This window comes from Xiphias gladius, chromosome 18 (assembly GCF_016859285.1).
Source record: "Xiphias gladius isolate SHS-SW01 ecotype Sanya breed wild chromosome 18, ASM1685928v1, whole genome shotgun sequence".
Lineage (NCBI taxonomy): Eukaryota > Metazoa > Chordata > Actinopteri > Istiophoriformes > Xiphiidae > Xiphias > Xiphias gladius.
This window is the reverse complement of record NC_053417.1, coordinates 12,791,174-12,815,500: the sequence shown is the minus strand read 5'-3', so window position 1 is coordinate 12,815,500 and position 24,327 is coordinate 12,791,174. Positions and strand designations below refer to the sequence as shown.

Sequence of the window (24,327 nt, the reverse complement as noted above, 5' to 3'; positions counted from 1 at the left end):
TTTTTCATAACTGTTTGCAGCATGATGCAGAATGGATGAGACAGGTGTGATTTTTATGCTACCTGATTATTATTTGCATTTTCTTAATACTCCATTTATACGTTCTTCTCACTGCAGCAGTCAGGCAGTTGTTTTTCACAATAGCCTGATACAGAAGCAGAACAGAAATAGACATATAATGAGCACAAAACTGACCTGGCTGCTGCATTTTGGATGTGCAGGCTCTTCATTCAGGACATGACCTTGGGGTTAGAAGCAGTAGCTCCTCCATATCAGATAACACAGCTACAGCAGCACACAGACACACACACACACACACACACACGCATGCACACACTGTGCGACCTTGAGATGTGGAAGTCCAGGTTTGTTTCTGACTCTGCAGTGGCGCAGATTTGTGCTTATTATGGTTGAGCAGGAAGACTGACGAGATTGTTTCACATCTGATTTGGCAGGATTGATGCACCTCACAATACCGAAAATCTTGGTTATAATGAAATTTTAAGGCTTTAAATTTCAGATCATTTTTTTGTATTTTGAGCATTTTGCAGTCCTCAAGATGTTTCCATTGTAAAACAAGGTGACTAAAGTGGATTAATTTAATCACTATTTTAGATAATCCCTTCTTTGAGTTTTTTTTCTCTGTTGATGCCATTTTTTCCACAGTGAGGCAGTAGTTCACCCTGTTAATGCAGATGTTGCATGTGTCTACGGCTTGTATAAGGTCATCCATCATTCTCCTGTCTCGCTCTCTGGGCCTCAGGCCTTGTAAGGGCACTCATACTAACTTGCATGAACGCCATTCACGCCAGCTTTGCACATTGAGAGGGCATGCTTGAATCGCCAGCCCAGAAAAACTGAAGTCTGTGGAATGTACACTTGAGTAACTACTTTTTTTATGTGTGTACTACTGTTTTCTTCTCCGCATCTCTATCCTGACCTATCCAGGCGGAAATGCTCGAATGGCTCAGTTTTTCCGGGGGAACCTAGCGGGGCTGATGATCCGCTCTGGCAAACTGGAGAACAAGAAGGTGATCGACTGTTTGTACACCTGCAAGGAGGGCCTGGATGTGCAGCTGCCTGAGGAGGTGGCGTCAGCTGTCAAGGTGAGGAGGGCAAAGTGTTTAAGAGCAACAAAACACACTCAACCTCACTCAGGCTGGATCTGAGTATATTTGTGAATCAAGAACACGGTCTAACTTTGAGTTCCCAACCTTTTTTGGACTTGTGACCCTTCAAAGGGGAAGCAAAGTCTCCTCTCAGCTCCTTTCACAGGTTGCATTTTCGTTTGAATTGTGAGCAGTTGAAGAATTATTTGAACAATTTGTCAAGGCCTGAAGAAGTGTGGTGATCCAGTGTCTTACCATAAAAAATTAGAAACAACAAATTATTTTCTATCTTGTCAGTCATTTGGCGGTTCCTGGCCCCAAAGTTAGTATCTACTGCTCTGAGCGAAAAGGTATTTTTACATAAAATTAAAAAAAAAAAAACATGAAGGCAACATATATTGGCTACAAATAGACCATTTCAGAATAATAATGTCAGGTTCTCCAGGGCTGTGTGTACAAGTTTTTTGTATGTGACACATGGTAAATGATTTAAACTGGCTTGGCACTTGTTTTATTATTTGCTTAGTGTGACCCTGACAGCACACTCTAACCCATTTTGGGTTTAAATGAAAGCATGGCTTTAGGACACAAATGTCACCTTGTTTTCTTCTCTCAGGTGGAGTTCAACCCTAACCTGTCCTCTCTGACCGTGGAGGGCGACGACATCGATGCCTTTGACAAGGTCATGCAGCACATCTCCTACTTGAACTCCCGCCAGTTTCCGACCCCTGGCATCAGACACCTTCGAATCTCCACCACTGTCAAGTAAGTAGCAAAAGCCAAAAATACTTCACCACTTGTTATTATCTTCTCTGCTTGGTCTCTGTCGCGTCGTCTCATCCGTCAGTAATCAGCAGCCCAAGGTTCATCAGACAGGTTCTTTCTGCCTAATAGACATTCAGAGAGGGTTCGTGTTTCTGCTTTTATTAAAAGGATGGTTTGTTGAATTAAAATAGAGGTCAAGAGTTTTCTCTGATTTCCATAACAAAGAGAGAAAACGAGATGTTTTGGTGTTGAAGAATGACAGAAGAGCTGTATGATTCTGTATTTAATTTTCTATATGTTTTTGATGTAGATTTTTGATAAGAATGATGTGTTCAAAGGGTGAAATGTGAGAGACAAAACAGCAGTGCATTTACAGATGATGTATGAAAAGAATGTATTAAGACAGCTTTTTGCTGAGTCTCATCCAAGATCAGTTGCATTTAGTGTTGCAGTTTAATATTTGTTGTTGTTTGCATATGCAAATCTGCATCAACACTAAGTGATATAGGGTGGACTGAACAATTGAACCAAATGAATAATTTTCCTTATACCTACAATTTCTACATGTGAGGCCAACTTTCCAGCTGGTGGTGCCATTACATCTAAATGAATGTAGAGGAAGAACTGCAGTGAGCTTTTTATATGTAGAGATACACAACAGTTTGCAGTCACCCCTGAGTTCCTTGGCTCCTTCTCCTTACACACAGTTAGCAGTCCAGTTCACTCAAATTTATTCACTGTTATTTGTTATGTTATGTTATCAACCTGTAACAGTCATCTAAGTGTTATATCTTTCCTCAATCACCCTACCTAAGCTGGACATACATAATTAGATTATGAATGCAGTTCAAAATACCACTTTTGTCTTTAAAAGCAGAGGGAGAACCAGCAACTTCATCAAAAAATGCTAAAAGTATTCAAACTGAAATCTTCCCCCAGATGCTTCAATGAGGAGTCCTGCGTAACGGTGCCAGATGCTGAGGGTTATGTGATGGTACTGCAGCCCGAAGAACCGAAGATCAGCCTGAGCGGAATTGACCACTTCGCCCGCAGCGCTGCTGAATTCGAGAGCCAGGAAGGTGTGACGCTGTTCCCCGAGCTACGCATCGTGAGCACCATCACCCGCGAAGTAGAAGCCGACGCCGAATCTGAAGCTGCAGAAGGAGCTGATGATGACCCCACGGGTAAGAGAAATGCACACAACAGGCCTAAGTAACCCTTGATAATGTTAAAGGGAATTTGTAGCTATAGCTAACCCATTTTTTAGTGGACTACTTGTACTCTTCACTTAATAGCCTGTTCATCGTCTGAGTTATATACACTGACTTTATACTTTAATACTGCAATATATGTAATCTTACTTTTGAGCACAGTGAATAGACAGTTGATAGCTGTGTAGATATACATTAGTTGCTGTGGATTATGTATGGAGGACGAAGAGACAGAGCAAGAAGGAGGGAGCGAGAAAAGAGAAGTTGTTTACTACTTTATGGGAGGGGTCAGTGGACCAGCCATGCCATCTGTTAGGCCTATATATGAGCTAAGAGGAGGAAAGACGATAGACGTGCACTGAGGTTGACACAGATACAGGGACATACGATGTCCTGTGGTGAACAGCAGGCCATATGGGACAAAGAGCTTACAGAGATCTGCTGCTATTACCTGCATTACCCTGCCCCACCTTACACAACCAGCAAACAAGAGATAGATGTCTGTGTAGATGGTCAAGAATCACTTTTTAGGAGCTTCCACAGAATCAAAAGGTGAAAAATGAATGTGCTTGAAATAGTAATTTGTTTAATAAGCAGAATGGAGAAGACATGCTGCCTCAGGTGGGCTATTAAAATATAGTAAAATGAAATATTAAAAATACCTTTCAATTGTATATGCATTTCTGAGCTGTCTTCCAAATGTACAGAACTGTGTGAACTGTTATCGCTTATAAACTTCCAGTGCTGGTGTGTTAACACTTCAGAATGAACCCTAACAGCAAACTCGTACATTACAGACACAATGGACAATCATAAATTTGTGTAGAGCCCTACAACTTATCATTGTATTTTTTTCCCCCCAATATTCATTCAGTCCAAGAGACAGTGGTGTCAGAGGAGATCATGCACAACCTGGACACATGTGAAGTGACAGTGGTGGGAGACGAACTGGATGGGGAGCATGAGAGCCTGGAGGTGGACATGTCCCATCTGCAGCAGCGTGGTCTGGAGATGAGCTCTTCTAACCTGGGCCTTGTCATCACAGGTACAGAGCACAGAGCAGCTTTACATAGAAAGTAATCTGTATAAAGCTGAGTCTTCAGAAATAAACGAATAAGAAATATAATCTTTTATACTGTATGTGTGCAAGTATTTCAATTTTAGGAATTCAAACTGTGATATGAATTCAGTTACTTAGATCAAATCTACTGTCTGTCAGTGTAGTAGTCCATTGTAAGGAAACATTTCTAAATCATCTTAAATAACACACTTTTGTATTTCACAACATTACTATGTTGTCCTCTAGTATGGAGACATTTTCTGGTGATTAATGATCAGTTTTTTCTTTGACACAAGCTCCTCTCTGTGTGTTCCAGGTGTGAACACCATGGCCAACTATGAGCAGGTCCTGCACCTAATCCGTTACAAGAACTGGCACACCGAGGCTCTCTTTGACAGGAAATTCAAGCTGGTCTGCTCTGAGCTCAACGGTCGCTACATCAGCAATGACTTCAAGGTCGAGGTATGACTGACCATTTGTCAGTAATGTCACGTAACAGTGACGCACTCACAACGGAGGATTGCAAATCATGCCCTCGTGTCAGTGAAGCATTCTTGTTTCCCCTCACAGTACTTCAGCTTCATCTAAACTGGAGATCTGTTGACAAGTGTTTCAGACAGTTTAAATGTGTGTTTCTGTTTTTACTCTCAAGGTGAACGTAATCCACACAGCCAATCCCTTGGAGCATGTTAACAATGCCATGGTGCAGCCCAATTTCATTAACCCCGTCCATCATGCCTCTGTGGATCTGTCTGGTCACAACCTGGTCAACGCTCACCAGGCCTCAGGTACTGCAACATGGAAGCCATGTGAAATGTTAGGGTTCAAATACAATACAGAAAGTTTTTTTCTTTGTCCTTTTGATCTTACAAACCCAGACTGTGCCCGCTTTCTTCCACGTTGCATATAGCACATAGAAAGCCTTTCCGCTGATGCATATCTGTAGTCTTGTATAATCATCTCACCAAAGTAAAATAGCAGCAATTAGTAAGTTTGTTGAACTGGTCATCATATTAAAAGACGCAAAAAAAAAATAAAATTTATATTTCAGTTCCACTTCCACCAAACAAATTCTGGTGTAACACTGAATCTTACACATGTAGAGATTGTTGTTTTTCTTGCCTAAAAAAAAATTCTGGCATCGTGATATATATTTTACAATCACTTGCTGAATTGTGAATCAACTTGATCCTGTTTAACTTGACAGCAGCCTACTGAAACTCCCCCCTGTTAAAGTTAATACCAAACAACATAATCAAACCAGCCATCTGCTTCATTGTTGTGCTGTAGAAAAATAATTTGGCCTCTGATATGGCAAGTATTACTGCAGATGGATTACATCAGAAGTAGGGCATGTATGAAACGCTGGCTCTTTATCTGTTGTGTTTTTTTTTTTTTTTTTTTTACTGACACAAGTTTAGGGATTACACTTGAGTGCTGTCTGTGACATCTGTACGGGCGGTGCTCACAACCTTTTATTTCCCGGCTTCAATAATCTTCTAGGCTGTCAGGCTCACTAGGCCCGCTGCCAGACAAGAGAGGACTGTTCCTGCAAATACGGAGCACAGTGGAGCAGGTTGGCAGGAGACAGGCGGAGCTATTTAAGAAAGATGCACACCTAGAAGTGCCGAAAGCATTTATCTTCGGTTTACTAAGAGCCCATTAACATTGGTGCTGGTACACGATGAAGCTGAAGCCCTTGAAATGCCCTCACACAGACACGGAAGCAGTGTCTGTAACAGGGTTTTTATGTATGAATGTGCCCATGTACAAATTGAAAATAGTTTACGTCTAACCTGGCATTTTGCGTTTGTGTGTTTGTTTGCGTCTTTGCTTCCTCTCAGTGGTTCCCAGCGCTGCCACCATTGTCATTGTGGTGTGTGTTAGCTTCCTGGTGTTCATGATCATCCTGGGTGTGTTCCGCATCCGAGCTGCACACCAGCGAACCATGAGAGACCAGGAGAATGGCAAGGAGAACGAGATGGACTGGGATGACTCAGCTCTCACCATCACTGTCAACCCCATGGAGGTAAAAAAAAAAAAACAGAGTGTTTGCAGCAAGGTATTATTAGTGAACATTTTCTGCCGATTAACCAGTGAAAAGCTGTCTAACAGAATTTCACTACTCAACAAAATGTGGTCGCGTTGCAGCTCAGACACCTTGTTGCGACTGTGCCCTAGTTTTATCTTAGCTTTCATGATTGACAGTCCTGTGGGCATGGGGGAAAGACTTTGTTGTAGATATTTGTGGTGTTTCTCCTCGCTAATTGAAACAAAAGAATCATATTCAGATTAATTTTGTGCAGCCAGTTAGTCCCGTGGCGATTTTGAATTTTTTTTTTGTGCCCCAGCAAAGAAAGCAGTAACAATATTTTTGTCTTCATAACTTCTTGAATCATTGTGTTTGGATTGCAACTAATTTAATTAATGAGTTATACTAATCGACCCAGCAGCTAGCTTCTTTACTTAACAAACAACTTTTAACTTAAATGAATTGCTTTGAGTGTTCGGTTGTAGTACTTACAGCTGATAAAGTCTGTCATAGCACAAATTACAAAGTTGCGTTGCTGTAGAAAAGAGCATCAAATGCTTATTACCTGAGTAGTAGATTTGTTTGTTCAACCACAGGAAATGATGAACGGTTACTTGAAAACTGGAATAAACGATTTTTTTTTCTTGAACAGCGGTCAGTGAGCATCCAGAAAAGCTGGATGCTGAGCATTAGATCTTTTATTTCTCTTGTCCTTTTGGTATCATCAAGTGTGTGGTGTGTTTGCTGTGTGCAGTTAACTGACATCTTGTTACCAGATGCCCAGGTATCGAAGTTAAATTTTTAAAGCAGTTATGCTTTATTGCCATTGGGGCCAATCACTAGGACTGGTTGATATGGTTGAAATCATCACAATATTAAAGAGTATATTTTACAATATCGATATATATCATATATCATCAATGAAATCAAAACTGTGTACATTTGGGATGATAAATTATGATTATAGTACTGAGAAGTAAAGGTCTTAATGTGCCTTGCTGAGATCTGGTACTTTACAAGTTACTGCTGAAACTGGACGATGTGTCAGTCTGAAAGATGATGATCAGATTTGTTCAATGTACTGTCTGAATGATATAGAAAGGGAGTTCTGTTCTGTTATCCTTTTTTCCGGGAACTGTGCAATACTTTGTGTAGTAAGATAAAAACAGACATTGATTTTGTGAATATAGAGGACACACATATGAAACATTTTAACTTGGAGAAAGGTGAGAAATCAGAAAACAGCAGTTTGTGCAAGCTTGTAGCAGTTCTTTTCAGTATACAGTCCCTTTGGATTTTGTCCACAAAAACGTGTGATGTCTGACATTCCTTTGCTCTTTTGTTTTTGTACATGTGCTTTCACAGGATGCATGTTTTGTAAAATAGCAGTTTCTTCTAATCCCATTAGGGATGGGCCAGATGTTTGGCACGTCACAGCTTGATTAGACACATTAACTTCAACAACAGACATATGTAGAATAATTTTAATGATATGATCATATCATCATGACATGGAGAAAAAGCCCAGACACTAAGACAAGTTTAATGGCTCGAAATATCTTTATATAATCTTTTATTTGATTTAAAATAAAGCCTTAGAAAGCAGTTTAAATCACTAGAAATAAAAATTCTTGTATCAGAAAGTGACACTCCACAAACAACCCCTCTCCCCCTCTGTATCTAATGCAGACGTACGAGGACCAGCACAGCAGTGAGGAGGAGGAAGAAGAGGAGGATGAGAGCGAGGATGGAGAGGAGGAAGATGACATCACGAGCGCTGAGTCAGAGAGTAGCGAAGATGAGGAGGGCGGGGAGCCGGAAGACCAGCAGGGGGCCAGCAGACAGCAACAGCTGGAGTGGGACGACTCCACCCTCACCTACTAAAACAGCATACACAGACACACACATCAACAAACACAGATGACACTCAACATAAGGTCTCTCTCGCTCTCTCTTTCTTTCTCTCTCTCTCTCTCTCTCTAACTCTCCCACACTCACACACTCACACACACACACACACACACACACACACGCATACACCACCAACTCACACCAACTCAGATCCTCATACTCACTGCTTCACACCCCCCTCCCTCACAGTTTCATGTCAAAGGAGCCATGATGTAAAAATATAAAAAACAAAAACAAAAATTCCCTTCGGCGTATATATGGTCAAGGTTTTCCTGTTGTTATCTTAGTGGTGGTACTCAGTGTAGTGTAATCATCACCAGATTGCTGATTTTTACTGTTTATTTTTTTATTTATTATATTTTAATTCCCAGGAAAACTTGGCCTACATTTGTTTTGAACTGTGTGAGGAAGCCAACCCTGCACTTTTTGTTTTCTCTGACGTAAGGCGTTCAAATGAAGAATAATTTTTTTCCCTGATGTATATTCTTGCTTAATGCTTTTAGATTTGTTTGCCTCTAAACTCACGTAAAGCTTTGACTTGAGTTTTTTTGACTTGTAGTCCACAGTGAAACAAAATGCTATTTTCTTTTCTTTTTCTTTTTGTTTTAGTGCATGAGGATAATTGACAAGTCATGTGTAGAGAAATGAATTGCTTTTTAAAGATTTTGTAAATATAAAGAAACCATGTAATTAGTCGATGTGTTAGTGAAGGCCTACTCAACAGGGTCCAATATCTAAAATGACGCAGTACGTAATGTAGAATATTTGTGTCACAGAGGCTGTAGCATGTTGCAAAATTTCCGCAAAAGCTGTTCCATCATGCTTGTACAAAAATTTCTGCTTCATGTTGAGAAACCCAGGACTGTTAAGCGGAGGTTTCCATGACAAAGTGGTGTCTATTTTGTCTTTTATTTTTTGCAAAGAGAAAAATAATTTCTTTTACTTTCTTGTAGGCAGGACTGGTCGATGGTTTCAGCTTCATACATGCTTTGCTTTGCTTGCACAGGTGGCAATGCTCTACTCCAGGCGTCACGTGTATTTCATTCCCAATAGATCTCACTGTTGTACAGAAGGGATTTTCTTTTCGTTCAAATTAATCATACTCAGAGAAATGCTAATGTACAAATCGACATTTTGTGTGGAAGGGTACAAACACCAGACCAGCAGGTTCTGTAGTTCTGTTAATCTTGAAATATGAAAAATATGAACATTTCTGCCAGTGTACTTGGACAAATAGAGAGATTTCCTCAGCAGCTTTAAAAAGTCTTTCGCCCATGTCCCAGTCGTGCTGTGCTGACAGAAGTAGGGAGGAAAAAACCCTTCAGACTACGGAAGAAGCAGATTTATGACAGACAGAGCTTCAGTGGTGTCTGGTTGAATAGTGCAGTTGCTGACATTGTTTTTGGGAAGAGAAGTGGAACGAAAGTACTTTTCAGGATTTCTCTGTTGCAACTTTAACTTCCATGGCACGGCTATTTAAGCTGAAATAATAACACATATATTAGATGCATTTTTAAACTGATTTCGTATTACAAAATAAGCTGTCTGCATTGTAGTTTATGGGATTACAACTGAAAGCATGACTGCATAATTTACAATAGGAGAACACTTTAAAAATGAATCATCATCTTGTTTGAATCTTTAAAATGAAATATTTTTTGCATTAGACCACTAGATTTTATTGTACATGAAACTGTACTGTAGAGTTGTTCTAAGATATGTGTTTACATTTGGTAAACTTATTTTCCTTCTGGTATTAGTATAAAGCCTATACAACTGATTGGGATCATGTGTCCAACCTTTGTCCTCTCAGACAGTAACTATTTAGTGTTTGTCTCATTTTTTTTTGGGTACCAAGTAAAATTTAAAAAATTTCCCAAACCTACATTAATAAAAGCAGATCAGATTTGGGGCATTGCAGTGAGCAGAATGTGGCATTATCAGAAACACATAAAAGGCTCTCATTGGAGACAGTTTCCAGGCTACTTTGGAGGATTTGAGTCGCACAGTTGTGTTTGACTTTTAAGTTCAATTAATTTATAAATTTTAGAGGTCTTTGGTGGAAATTTAGTGAACAGTCTCCCCTCCATGATAACTTGGACTTGTAAAAAGGAGGCCAGGTCTGAGCCGGCTGAGATGGGAGTGCCTTTTGCCTTTTTCGATCATAGTGAAATTAGCAGGTCTAACAAAAACACTAATCCATGCTCTTTTATTTGTAGCTTTTTTTTTCATTTGTATTTGTTTAGTGCTAGATTTCTTACAGAGCTGGGGATGACATTTTTCTTTGTTTGTTGTAACAATAGTCCACTGCTAGTTTTATTAAAAGTGACAAACATTTCACATAAATGTCAGGTGTCCATGTTGATGTGTAGAGGAAGTAGAACCATATTGTATCTTCTATAGATATTGTACTAAATCATATTGTACTAAATTATATTGACGGAATCCACCTTTAAAAAGATGCACAGTACGTAATGGGATTGCTTTGGCAGGATACATGGGTATACTGTTAATTGACCTATTTGTGTTTAGTGGAAGGTAATGTTGAACAGCGTCCTATTGCCTGAGTTGTTGAGGAATGATTCTGAGGGCAGCATGAAATTCACAAGAATATAAGCCTGTCGACTCTGAAATTCCCAGTTTCATCATGTCAAACACTTAATGTCCACATTTCATCTACAGTTTAAAGTACAATATCATGGGTCACTGATATGTGCACACTGGGTTATATGCTTTCTGATCAGCCCCTGAACTAAGTGTAAGTTGGTTGAATTGAATGTCACTGCCTAACAAGCTGAAATGCAGCCATATTGTAATAACACTAAGTGTAAGGGGAATTTACTTTGCATGAACCACGAGTTTGTGTACGTTCCATGTGGGGTTATGAGACTGGAGTGAGAAAGGAGACATGATACACTACTGATTCTCATACTGTCTGTTTCACACGTCCACAACACTCCAGATAAATATTTTTTTGTTTTTCTTTTAAAAATCTGCTCAAAATGGAGGGTGACTGTTTTTTGACTGGTTGGATGCTTCCTTTGTGCTTGTTGGAGCTGCTCTCACTTTTCTACCAATTGAAAGACAAATTGTAGTGAAGCTGATGCTTGCTCACAAACAAAATAAAAGGATGATGAGATGGGGTATAACTTCTGTCTGTTCCTGTTTTCCTTCAATCATTGCATGTACTCTAAGTCAATCACTAGTGTAAACACACAGTCCTGGTTGAAATTATTGGCACCCCTGAATTTTAAGTACAGAATTTAGAATATTGTTACAATATTTCATAAAATATCAAAATTTATTGAACAATATAGTAAAATAAAAAATTGACATACAATGTACACTGGACACAAGTATTGGCAACCTTTTGATGAATTGAAATTAGTTCCTCAAAAAAAAAAAAAAAACTCACCTGTGCTTAATTTTCAGTGTCCACATGACCTGAATTAACCAATGAATGATAGTTTTACTGCATAAAAAGGGACTTATTGTTTTCAGTTTCTTTTTGACATCGATGAGGACAAGAGAGTTGTCTGGGAGCATCAGAAATGCTATTATCAAAAAATATAACAAGTTACGAGCTGTTGAAATCCCTGTTTCAACAGCTCGTAACGTTATCAACAAGTTTCAGTCATAAATCTGTTAAAGACGCTCGCAGGACGTGGTGCTAAGAGGAAACTCAAGTCTGAAGGTTGATGCAGATTGTGGAAAAAAAACTACACGAGACATCTAAAGGGTTTCTGGCTGACCTGGAGTAATCTGGAGTGGTGGTTTGAGGCCCGCAGACTTAACCAAGTACGGCTCCATGGGCGAAAGCCAAGGAGGACACCAGTATTGAAAAAAAAAAAAAAAGGCAAGACTAATATTTGCAAAAACTTTTATAGATAAGCCAATGAAATCAGAAGATTACCAAGGCATTTTAGAGCAAAATTTGTTACCCAGTGTCAGAAAACTAGGTTTCAGGCAAAGGTCTTGGGTCTTTCAGCAGGACGACCCAAAGCCCACCTCCATCAGCACAAAATAATGGTTGAAAAGGAGAAGATGGACTGTATCCAACTCCAAGAAGAGTTGAATCGAGGGCAACTGGACTTGCCCTCAATTGCCCAACAAAGTCCAGTTTCCATCTGCCATTGCAAAAAGGATTCCTGCAAACTTAAAAGGGCTTGAATGCATAGCAGTGGAAGAGTGGCAGAAACTACCAGCAGACAACTGCAAGCGGCTTCTAGATGGCCACAAAAATGTTTAGAGGCTGCCATTGTTGCCAAAGGTCCTGCAACCAAATATTAGTGAAAGGTGCCATAATTGTGTCTGGAGTACATTTTGTGTTTTGTATTATTTCACTATTGTGCAAATTGTTTTTTTTTCTCCAGGTTCAGTAACCTTGGACACAGAATTGGTTAATTAGCATTTATTTCTAAAGATACTCTGGATTATGTTTTCGCATGCCAGTAAATTTGACCAGGACTGTAGTGTTGTTGGTACACGCCCTGAGTAGTGCCTCTGAAAGTGTTTTAAATCCTGGGCATTAGTGTCCTCTGGTGGTGAAAATAAAATTCTTTGAAGCCCAAAAGTAAAAAGTGCAACAGAATTTCACTGGTAAAAAAAATCAAAATCAAATCACATACAAGCATAAACAACATTTGCAACTAATTTTTTCTCACATTTAAAGTAATAAGGCCTAAAAGCTGAATATCAATTAAGTGTAACAGGATTTCACAGGTAAAACAATGATGCTATAAACACTGTTGAGTTGTTAAGGTCTAAATAGTTTCAACCAGTCAAACCTGAAGATGAAATATAATGCAACACAGCACTTGATAAATGCCAATTTAAAACTACAGCTGTCGACTGAAGAACAGTTTGAAATGCTTGATAATTAATGACTACACAGAGGGTAGACAAAATAATGGAGACACCTGACAATATACAGTATAAATATACAGAACCTAACAAAGAACCTTACAAATCCTATTCCTTAGTAGGAAATGTATTCTCCAATGTGTGCTAAACTCTGTGTAATGACATATTGTACTCTTTTATTTTCAAGATGATCCTCTCGTAATTTTAGAGATTTAAAAAAAAGGGAAAATCTACCTCATTCTTACCCCTCTAGAGTGCTCTCGAGATGTTGGAAGGGTTTTTACTTTACCTTTGTAATTTTTGCAGTGTGAGGACACTGAACAACAATGCAGGCTGCATCTGGCACTGCAACGTGGCCTGATGTTCCTTGACTGTTAAATAACCACAAACTCTATTCATTAGAGTGAATAACTCTCATGAGATGGCTGCTGAAACCATCACAGGACCCCCCACGATGTTTAACAGATGGCAACAAATCCACTGAGTGGATTTCCTGTCACATTACAGCCAGACTGGTCCGAAACTGATCATATTTTTATGTTCTTAATACTAAATTTGGAAATGCAGTTTACAAATGGCAATTCAATTTAGGAGGCTTATAAAGTCAATATTTTTTGAGACAGACTGGTCAGAAAATCTGGAGTATGGGCCTTAATTGTGTTTACTAACTACTCTGCTATGTTTCCATCTATTCCTGTGATGAGAGCTGTGACTTGTTACCACCGTCCCACTTTGTCAATATCATATTTTGCATGTGTTTTCACATTTTTCGAGTCATTCAACAATTTGAAACCTTTTTGTGGCTAACGTACCTGTGATTAAAGTACCGACTATCTGGATGCATTTACTGCTCGACTGCTTTGAAAATTTATAGTGAATGATGTGATTATGAGAATCTCTAGGCTGACAAACTGTTGGATACTGTCAAATTGTCCTATATGCATACTCCATGTAATGTCATTTCATTACTTCGAAGTTGTGTTTCATGTGGTACTTCTGTTGTTTTATGCAAAGCCCTGTACACAGCACAGTTTAGTTAAAATAACATTAAATCTTGAGTATTTGCAGCACTCACACAGGAAATCAACATCTTAAAAATACCACTGTTGAATTTTCAGGTTTTAAGACAGACAGACACAGCAACCCAATATAGCACAATTCCCAACAGAATATTTCTCGTGAACTTCCTCGATTATCATATACATTCATGCACGTCTTCATATTAAACAAATCATATACTCGTACCTATAATACAATATTACACTTATCTGGATAGATAAAAGACATTTACAAAAGTGGAGGGGTATAAAACAATACTGTTAAAAAGTGTTAGCGTCCACAGCAACACCTAGAAGTGCACTGATTATTTACACAATCAACGATCAATTGACACGTTTGTTTCTCGGTAATAACAAAGACACAGAGTTAAAATTAACATTTTGTAGAATTACTACGCTTTGGTTTTCACACCAGAGCTAGCTAAAGCCATAATTTTGTCTTCGGACCCTGAAAAAGAAAGCAAAACAAGATAAACGTCAATGTTCATCCAATGATTTGTGTAATTAAACATTTCTGTGAAGTCCCGTTTCTTTTTTCTCACCTAGGTTTGCAGTCACTTTTTCAAACTGGCTCAGGGTAGCTGTAGCATTTTCAGTGAGAAAAGTCTCATCCTCTGTAGTAAGCTGTCAGACCAGACAGAAAAAAAAAAATGTGTCGTTAATTTTAAGCTCTGATCAGGCAATAATAACATGTTTTAAATGTTACAGCTTCCTCTGAAAGGAAATTTAGCCTGTTGTTTCAACTGGTCTGTCAGCCTTGTGACACCTAAATGACTAAAAGAAGTCAGTGCAGCTTTAAGAGTTCACGTGGACTGACGAACGCCAGCCCGTGAATCATCCATGAACCCATGGAAAGATGTTGCATCTGTGGCGTGAGCATTCCTCACCTTCTCTCCCAGTTTCCTCAAGGCTGTGAGGATTTCCATTTTCTGCTGCATGTACACGTCCTGCGACAGTTTCCCCACCATGACATCTCGGTCCATCTGCGCAGAATGTCACACAGCAGTGGGACAATTTTCAGGCCAAGCAATGCACAGTTAAACACTCAGCTATGACCGAGCGGTTGAGTTAATTCTACAGCAGTGTGCGTAAACAAAAACAAAAATCATATTCTAAATATTGCAGTGCAAACCTCTGCTAGTCTGGTTCTCAGCTGTCCTGGCTGCTTCTTGGCAAAAAGTCGGATCACCTCTGGGGTTTTGAATGCTTGGCTGATGGCAGCCTGGATTGCCTGATGATGACAAAGACATCAGAATTTAAAATCACTGTTTATACCAGATCATTTGAAGTTACTTTTTCTATAAGCTATAACCACTCTAAGTTGCCCTTAATACACAGTAATTGCAGACTATCCATGGATTGTCCATACCAGCTGCATCCCACTGAGTTCATCCACAAGTGTCATGTCTCCTGTCATGATCTTCTTCAGAGAGTCACTGAATTCACTCAGCTGTTCCAAGGTTTCTTTCTTTGTCTCCTCGTACTCTTCCTCATCCAGTTCTTCTCTGGAATAAACAAAGAAAGGATGAGAAACTTAAGAGGCACATGAGAAGATACTAAGAAGCCTTTATAGTATTTTCTGGCATAGATCACATCATCACTTGCCAGCTATAACATGCCTCTTTTTTTCCCCCACTCATTCAGTCAAGAGACTTTAACTACACCTGCATTCCTCCAGGTCCTGAAGCTGCTGCATCAGTCTGTCGAGCTGCTCTTCCATGTTTTGCCTCAGTTTTCCAGTTTCCGATTTCCCGCGAGAAGCCATCCTCCTTAATGAAATGCTATTTCCAACCTAAGGCGAACGCAGAAAACAGAGAATAAGAGAGGAATCAGACACTGGTCGTGATGGGAATTATCGCCCAAGTTTGCCACCAGACAACGTCAACGTCAACCTAGCATGCTATCTGTAGACCGTCTTCATGACCTACGAATGGCGTTGCTGGAGCTAAGAAAAACTGTTCTACATGTAGCTAGACACTTACTATATTGACAAACTGTGGATGAATGTATTTGCCTGAAGCTCAGACCGCGCTGTTTTGACAGTGAAATTTGTTTAGTTAGCTGAATGGCTAGCTAGCACGCTAAAAGAAAACATCTCACCGGACTCCTTGTGCAAACAGTTGTAAATTAGCCTTGCGATAAGTTAAGTGTTGGTATCAGCTTGGCGAATGTACCACAAAAGTAACTAAAGCACTGAATTTGATCTCCGTACACACTAGCTACAGTTACACGATATTTAGTGTTTTGTCGAGGCGTTTGTGATTGTGAACGTAGCTCAGGAGCGTGGGTGCGGCTGCTGTCTGCCTGCTCGATCCCAACCAATCAGCTGTAATGTCGTCCATAACGTCCGTACTCGAGGAAGCAGGTGACATTACCGAGCCGCTTGCCACCGCTGGTTCTCGCCGCTAGTTCGAAGTGTAGTGGCATTATTTTACTCTGTGCTAGAAAGCGCCTTCTTTGTTGTCCAAGCTCCGTTCTGGGTTCATGCGTTGACCGCTGAAAGGTCCTGTACGTTCATCTTTCGTTGCCTGGTTACAGATGAAGCTAACTTTCGCTGCGGTTTATAATTAAATGACGGTGCTAACGTTAAGCGAAGCTAACAGACCATGTCATAGAGTTTTTATTTTCTTAACTTTTTGTGATTCATTCTGGTACACACATACAGAGCTTACCCCAACAAAGGTCAGAGAACCAACTAGGTTTTTGACATGTGACCCTCGTCAACAGTTAACTTACTAAAGTCTTTGTTTTTCTCACCATATCTGTTGTAGTGTAAACCCAGCTCCAGTATGAGGCATGGAGGCTCACGATTCAAACACGGTGGTCCTGCTGGCCTGCGGCTCCTTCAACCCCATCACCAACATGCACCTGAGGATGTTTGAACTGGCTCGAGATCATCTGGAAGACACAGGTTGAGTGAAATGAAAATGAGATATTTTCGAGTGATGCTCCTTTTCCTCCTCTGCTTCTTCTTTTTAAAGTGTCGGTCTACCCAAATTACAAGAAAAAAACCAAAACACTTTCTCACCTACCACTAATGACATCTAGCCAGCCAGATAGTCTGGATTTCATTCGACCCGGTTTGGAGATATTCCTCTCTTCGATTTCCACCCCCACCCCCAACACACTTGAGATGAATTGAATTTTGTTTCAGGTGGTCATAGCACTGAAAAATCACTTTTTAAGAAAATCAGCAACACGACCCCGGACAAACCACAGACCTCCACCGAAGCATCTCTCAGTGCTGTGAGCACTAAAAATGAAATTCAGTTCACCCCCACCGTGTTGGACTGGAGGGAGAAATCAGAAATCAGGGAGGCTAATATTTCAAAACCTGGGCAAAACTATCAGCATGTTTAGTTACCACAAAGTGGAGGAAAAAAAAACAGATTAAAAAAAAAAAAAGAATTAACACGACAAGTGTAAGAGTTTAAAAAACTCCCAAAAGGAGTGGATGTGGCTCAAGAGGTAGAGCAGGTTGCTGGTGGTTTAATCCTTGTGCCAAAATCTCCTTGGGAAGGACACTGAACCCCTAAAGGTAGCTTGCTGCCATCTGTGTGTGAGTGTTTGTTTGAATGGGTGAAAGTGAGGCAAATGTGTTTTGGTTAAAAGTGCTATATAAATGCAGTCCAAATACCAAATATCCCATATAGAAATTCTGCATTCATAATTTTAGTAAAGTAAAAGTACAGAATGGCACCTGTCACAGTTATTTATTATATATATTATATTAGTAGATTGGTATTACTGATTCATAAAAGTGTATGAAGATTTTAAGATTGTAGCTGGTCAAGGTGGAGCATTAACTACTTTACGTGCAGATGGGTGGTTAACAATGTATCCTATTTTACAAACTGATCTAAAATCTACTACAGACAGATGTAAAATCTTAATCTGAAACGTTGCTGGCAACTATAGCTGTAAACCATACAAAGTGGAGTAAACAGTACAATAATTCCCTTGCATCTACTGTGCTTTTGCTTTTAATCACCTGTTTAATCACACTCCCTCCCTTGTGTCTAAGGTCAGTACAGGGTGGTGAAAGGCATCATCTCTCCAGTGGGTGATGGCTATAAGAAGAAGGGTTTGATTGACGCCTACCACCGTATGCAGATGGCCAGATTGGCCACAGAGAACTCAGACTGGATCACAGTGGATCCCTGGGAGAGCTCGCAGCCTGAGTGGGTGGAGACGGCTAAAGTTGTTCGGTAAGTTGATATTTCTTATGTCTTGTTAGTGGCAGTCCCTGTGCTTGCTACAGGCTAGGCTAGTAATGTGTTTGTCTTGAGTTGTTATTACACGTGCACAGAAATCTGCTAAAGACTCTAAGGCCCTATCTGTAAGAGCTTTTGGTATCCTTAATCAGATGTTGTTTGCTTGCTGTTTTCCTCTAATTCTTCTTCGTCAGTCATGACACCTCAAGCCACCTCAAGCCACCAATTCATCAAATCTCTTAACAGAACAGCTGTAGATGATAATGACAGTTAAACCAGGCATCGTTGTAACTCTTGTATCATGACTTCTGTGCTGTTCATACATAGAGTGCAAAATGCTTGCAGTCACAGTGTAAATTTTTCAATTATTTTAAAAGAGAAAATGCCATCTTTGCATTCTATACCAATAGAAATGGAAGAATCTGGTTCTAAATCCATTATCAAACATATATTTAATGGTTAAGGCATTAAACCAAACTCCAGACCTGGTATGTTACATTATTGCTCATTAATAAATAAATTACAATCTCATATATATACTGTATCATTAATTAATGATAAATAATGTATGTATATATATTTGATAAGCCTGAGGTGAAGAAAATGTGACACTGTTGAGTTTTTAAAAAATAAACTTATGAAATAAATAAACAAATAAACAATGGACATATTTAGTGCAAAGCACCATCACAAAAATGACCTTTTACTCCAGAGTTAAAGGACAATCATCTACTTAAACTCTAATCCAGTGTATCTAAGTGTATTGGCTGGATAATTATTGATGTATTGCCAATATGACTAATATTTCCTGTGTGGGAAACTGTATGCAATGCAGTTAGCCCTACACAACCCCCCCCTCCCTCTTTAATTTCTGATGGGTCAAAAATCTGATCTTTTGATGTTACATTAATTTCTTCTGTATTCCCCTAGGCATCACTATGAGAAACTGCTTGCAGCACAGCAGAACAGCGATGAAGTGGACAGGGTCAAGTACACCAAAAAGAGACGCATAGAGGAGAATTATTTTGGAAGTTCATCTCATCAAAAAAGGAGAGGTAGGTCATGTGTGCCTATGTACAATATTGTGTAACTTAAATATTGTTTGCTCAGTCCTCTTTTACTCTCCCCCCTTTTACAGTCCCTGATTCCAGACTGGCAGCAAGTTTCATCCTGCTTCCATTGTATCCATGTTTTACTGTATTCTGCTTAACTTAATAACAGGAGACAATAGTTTACAGATGTGGATACTCGGGGTGTGTTCTTGTGTGGTGGGTGACACCCAATCACAGCACCTACGGTAAAGACATACAGGGTGTAAGACAGTGAGAGATGAACCTCCAGTGGTGAAAGAAAGAAAAAGAAATTAAGCATGCAGCAATGACACAGATAGAACATAACGTCCGTTTACTACTTGGTTTTACAAAATTCTTCACAGTAGTGACAAGAATTTTTGACTGTGGATCTCCAGCATGTGGCTGCACTGCACAGGAGCAGAAGTGCATGCTGTGCCATGTATTCATGTGCCATTAGTCAATGACTCATGAAGAAATAAGATGTTAATAAGTCATAACTATTATTGACACTTATTTACAGTATGTTTTTCAGAGTCTGCAGAGCAATGATTGATTGCAAAACTGTAAATAACTTGACTCTCGCAGAAGAGGATTCCCAGCATTGCCTTCTAACAGAGAACACTAACCTCCATTATAACTAAACATTTAGATGAGACAGGCCACATCTGTAACATCTCTTTTTAAATCATTCTTGTATAAAAAAGCTTTTATAAATAGTTAATGTTGCTTATGATTTTGGCTTTCCATTTTTGAATTTTAATATTCTCTTCTCTGTCTGGCCTCAATTTTTAAGCTCCTATGTTTGATGATCTCAATGTTTTTATTTAAATTTGCCTTTGCTTTTATAGTTTTCTACTCTACTCCACCCTTTCTTTTACCTTTTCCCTTTGTTAAGAAAAACTAAATACAAATAAGGTTTGTTTATTGATTGATTGCTGTTTCCTCTGTGCCCAGATGGGCCTCATCTAATGTTGCTGTGTGGGGCTGATGTACTGGAGTCCTTTGGGATCCCCAATCTGTGGAAGCAGGAGGATATCGCTGAGATTGTAGGCTGCTACGGTTTGGTTTGCATCACCCGCAGTGGCAGCGACCCCCACAAGTTCATCCACCAATCAGACATGCTGTGGAAGTATCGCAAAAACATCCACGTGGTCCACGAGTGGGTGACCAACGAGGTCTCAGCCACTCATGTGCGCCGGGCACTTTGCCGAGGTCGGAGCGTCAGGTACCTTCTGCCAGACACTGTGGTTCACTACATTGTAGAGCACGACCTCTACAGTGCAGAGAGCGAGCAGAGAAATTCCGATGTGGTTCTAGCACCCCTTCAGAGATACACGGGTGCCTCCTCCAGCTGAGGAATTTGCTGCTGCTGAGCTGTGTGCACCAACTGCTGTGGGTTTACTGTGAATTTAAAACAAATCAGACACAAAACTTATGCTTCCACCAGTGCAAGTGCTTCTTTTAAGAGGATAAGCCTTCCTAGATTTTCCTGATTGAATTGATTTAGTGACAGTTACACTTTTTGCTATAAATTAGCTTGTGTCTGTGGAAAAGTACACAAGTCAAAAACAGAATAACTGAGCAGCAGTTTAACTGGCTTGGAGGTCATTTTAATGTCATATAAATCTGGTGTGTGTTTATTGAACTAGGGATTCACAACTTTGCGTGAAACAGCCTACATACATTACGTTTGGAGTTACAAGAAATATGATCAGGAACAAATTTATTTTAAATCTTTTTACTTGCTTTACCACAATTTTTTTCCGACACGTTTCATTATACTCTTCTCAACTCATTGCATGTTTTTTACCTAGAGCAGAATATTTTGATGCACTCCCTCAGGCAAAAGTTAAAAGCAGGCAATATGCTTTAAAATCTTTACCTAGTGCTGCAGATTTGGAAATGAATGTGTGATTTGTATTCACAGCAAATTAAATAAACATCCCTCTTTGTTTTCCACCTTGCAAGCTTTTCATTGCTGTTACGATGCTATTGTCACACAGATAAGAAACTCCTAACATCCTCAGTTAGGAAGCCCCAAATTGACACCTTTGCTGTTTGATTAAAATGCCACTTGTCAGGGGGGTTAACTTATCTTTCAGGTAATCATCACTGACACAAGATAACAACTGAAATTACAAACCACAACCAACTAAAGACTCACTGTGATAGCAGTGTGTTGAAATGAAAGCATAACTGATTACATCACATTAGTATTAAAGTTAGTGCCTAATTAATTCACTTTTACTGTTGGAGTAATGGTATTAGATTACATCAAAAACCTGAGTATACTATTCTGATTTAAAAGGTCCAATGGAAAGTAACTGGGTTAAGACTTTGGTTGATTCTCATTACATCACAGCCATGTTTATCCTTTTAAACAGTTCATTAATGTCTGTGTCAGGTGCCTATGACATGAAGAGTCTTAGCTGGAAAACAACCTAAGCAAGGTTTTTCCTGCGTAAAATTATGAGCAGTTGACCTGCTCGCTGCTAAATTGAAGTCATGAGAAGAAAAACCACCTTAATGTTTGGACAAGCTCAAAATGGAGTTGCATCAGTACCTTCCGTGCTGCATACCAGAGTAACCACCAATGTCAATAATATTGTTCACTTAGTAAAGAAGGATGTGGTGTTCATAAAAACGGCAGGTGTTTATCCTGAGTTCGCTTTGAAGCCAGAAGATGTTTATTCCACAGTTAAGATTTGCACAATTGGGAAAAAAAAGGACTAGCCCCCAAAAAAAACACATTGGGAAATAATTATCATTTGAGTTAAAATAAGAATATTAAGTGCTTCAGTAAGTTACTTGTTCATAGCCGTGGGAATGAAGGATTTTTTTGTTTTCTTTTTTTTTTAGGGATAAAATTTATTGCAGAAAGCCTTTGAGTTGCTATATTTACACCGTGCATGCACATCTATGTACTGTTTCTTGTAATATGATGGGATAAAGAAAGAAACTACTTTACAGGAAAGAATCATAATTAACCTCAGTAGAAACAACCTCTCTCCAAAACTGCGGGTGCAATGAATCTGTGACTCCTAGTGAAAGTTTAAGAATTTATTTTTCAGTAAACTGCACATCGGGACAAGTCAGTCACATCTGGCGTTCCCTTCAACACCCTGGCACTGACGTGAGCCCCACCCTCATGCTCACGTGGTCCTCAAGTGACAGCGAATGAGGTTAAGGGCACACCTACCTTTATACCTCCGGGCCTCTCACAAAACAGCAGTGTCTCAGCCTCTTTTCAGAGCTCCTCATCAGCCCAGCAGCTTGAGGATCACATTTTATTTACACACACTCACACACACACATCTCAGAAGGAGGAAAAAAAAGGTCATCAAAATGCCTGCCAGCCTCTGTGGTACATGGGACATCATCAGCAATGTCAACTTTGAGGGCTACATGATTGCACTGGGTAAGTCTTTAAAGCATGTTGTTTTAGTCAAACATAATTTTCTGATACTAAACCTGTATTGAAAGACTTGAGATATTTGCATTTCTGTCTGTCAATAATTGTATAGACAGACAGACGGACAGATATAATTGTACCTATTTCTAATTGTGCTGTAAAATGCATGCAGATATAAAATTTTACATCAGTGAATAGAGCACTGGAAGTGAAATGCATTGCCACCGCGGCGATAACAAACATTTGGCTGTGCTATCGTTTCAGTGTTATTTATGGTATGCATGGGAATATGTGAGGGAGGGAAATTGTTTGTCTCTCAATATTTACTCTGTACATTCAGGTAAAACACCTTCTGTCATTCCAGGCATCAGCCCTTACTTACGAAAGATTGCTCTGAAGCTGAAGCTGAGGAAGGTGATTGAGCAGCAGGGGGACCAGTACATCATCAAAACAGCCAGCACCTTCCGAAACTACACCATCTCCTTCAGAGTGGGCCAGGAGTTTGAGGAGTTTACCCAGGGACTTGACAACATACATGTCAAGGTGAGGATGAATGGGAGAGTTGTGTGTTGAAAGTGATAATAAGCATAATGATTGCAGGTGGTTTGTAGATCATGTGATGTGTTTTACCTTTTATTTGGGCTACTAAAACTGTTCTGTGATGTGATTTGCGCTCTGTCCCCTTCTCTGACATCTGTGCAGTCACTGGTGACATGGGAGGGGAATAAACTGGTGTGTGAACAGATTGGAGAGAAGAAGAACCGGGGTTGGGCTCACTGGATGGAAGACGGCAAGCTACATCTGGTAAGAATATGAATACGGGCTATTAATCATATTTGTTCCAAATCATGCACAAAACTAAAACTGACTAACTTTCCCACATTTATATGTCTGTGCTATTTAATGACATTGTATTTATTTGATATTTCTGTGACCCATTATCCTCAGGAGATGTACTGTGAAGGAGCGGTCTGCAAGCAGGTTTTTAAGAAGAATGTGACTGAGTGAAGAAGAACGAAAGTTTTATTTCAGGAGAAGTTACTCTGTGATGAACGTCAAAGTTTGTTGGATCCACCACTCTAAACCCTGAACAACAAAACTGCCGTAAATGTTCAGTTTGTGGTATTTTCTCTATACTGTTGCGTCAATGCTCATTTCAGGTGAAACCATCTGTCCTTTCAGGGTATGATTGTGCACCAGTAGATGGCATCACTGCATTACTTTTGTCACATACAGGTCTACACTGGTTTTTAGCTTGTTGCTGCTGGCTTAAAATGAAAAATTTTTAAAAATACTGAGCATCAAGTATGTTTATGGCTCCTTTCAGCTGGCTGAAAAAAAGCTTGCCTCTCCAGGCTCTCTTTAGTGCTAACTTTTTGTTTCTTTCAAATGTCTTCTGTCCAATAAGACAAATTTGAGGCACCTTTTCTTTGCACTGGCTTTTATTATCAATCTTAACATTTGGTTGAGCTATTTGTAAAATTGAAAACACTCATTCACGCAGATACATCTATACCCAGTGTACAATTTAAAAAAAAAAAAAAAAAGTGAGGCACCAGGTTGTTTGGAATACAGTTTTGTTTCATGTGAATTTTGTGTAATAAAATGGATTTTGAAAG

General features: G+C 39.5%; 3 protein-coding genes across 8 annotated transcripts in view; 2 read left to right on the top strand and 1 right to left on the bottom strand.

Annotated features, from left to right (window-relative positions):
- Nucleotides 1-11,237, top strand: part of clstn1 (calsyntenin 1) — a 37,803-nt gene extending 26,566 nt beyond the window's left edge. For all 4 annotated transcript variants that reach the window (XM_040152436.1, XM_040152433.1, XM_040152435.1 and 1 more), the window contains 8 exons: nucleotides 949-1,106; nucleotides 1,726-1,874; nucleotides 2,814-3,058; nucleotides 3,960-4,130; nucleotides 4,462-4,607; nucleotides 4,798-4,933; nucleotides 5,990-6,174; nucleotides 7,867-11,237. In XM_040152436.1, coding sequence (XP_040008370.1) covers nucleotides 949-1,106; nucleotides 1,726-1,874; nucleotides 2,814-3,058; nucleotides 3,960-4,130; nucleotides 4,462-4,607; nucleotides 4,798-4,933; nucleotides 5,990-6,174; nucleotides 7,867-8,061 — 1,385 coding nt within the window. In that variant the 3' untranslated portion in view covers nucleotides 8,062-11,237. The remainder of the gene's footprint in view (nucleotides 1-948; nucleotides 1,107-1,725; nucleotides 1,875-2,813; nucleotides 3,059-3,959; nucleotides 4,131-4,461; nucleotides 4,608-4,797; nucleotides 4,934-5,989; nucleotides 6,175-7,866) is intronic.
- Nucleotides 11,238-14,057: 2,820 nt separating this feature from the next.
- Nucleotides 14,058-16,866, bottom strand: lzic (leucine zipper and CTNNBIP1 domain containing). 3 transcript variants are annotated; one of them, XM_040152815.1, is made up of 7 exons: nucleotides 16,767-16,866; nucleotides 15,674-15,801; nucleotides 15,379-15,514; nucleotides 15,142-15,240; nucleotides 14,897-14,992; nucleotides 14,552-14,633; nucleotides 14,058-14,457 (listed from the first exon to the last, which is right to left on the bottom strand). In XM_040152815.1, exons 1-7 carry the CDS (start codon nucleotides 16,767-16,769, stop codon nucleotides 14,402-14,404), a joined length of 600 nt encoding a protein of 199 aa, XP_040008749.1. In that variant the 5' UTR covers nucleotides 16,770-16,866; the 3' UTR covers nucleotides 14,058-14,401. The 3 variants fall into 3 exon arrangements, with proteins under 3 accessions (XP_040008749.1, XP_040008750.1, XP_040008751.1); XM_040152816.1 differs by lacking the exon at nucleotides 16,767-16,866 and adding an exon at nucleotides 16,110-16,406; XM_040152817.1 differs by lacking the exon at nucleotides 16,767-16,866 and adding an exon at nucleotides 15,992-16,102.
- LOC120804572 (nicotinamide/nicotinic acid mononucleotide adenylyltransferase 1-like) lies at nucleotides 16,402-24,182 on the top strand. The gene is made up of 10 exons (XM_040154084.1): nucleotides 16,402-16,691; nucleotides 16,781-16,920; nucleotides 18,034-18,217; nucleotides 19,154-19,278; nucleotides 20,251-20,646; nucleotides 22,368-22,387; nucleotides 22,471-22,714; nucleotides 23,073-23,251; nucleotides 23,411-23,512; nucleotides 23,657-24,182. The coding sequence occupies exons 2-10, from the start codon at nucleotides 16,806-16,808 to the stop codon at nucleotides 23,714-23,716; spliced, it is 1,425 nt and encodes a 474-aa protein (XP_040010018.1). The 5' UTR covers nucleotides 16,402-16,691; nucleotides 16,781-16,805; the 3' UTR covers nucleotides 23,717-24,182.
- Nucleotides 24,183-24,327: the final 145 nt, after the last annotated feature.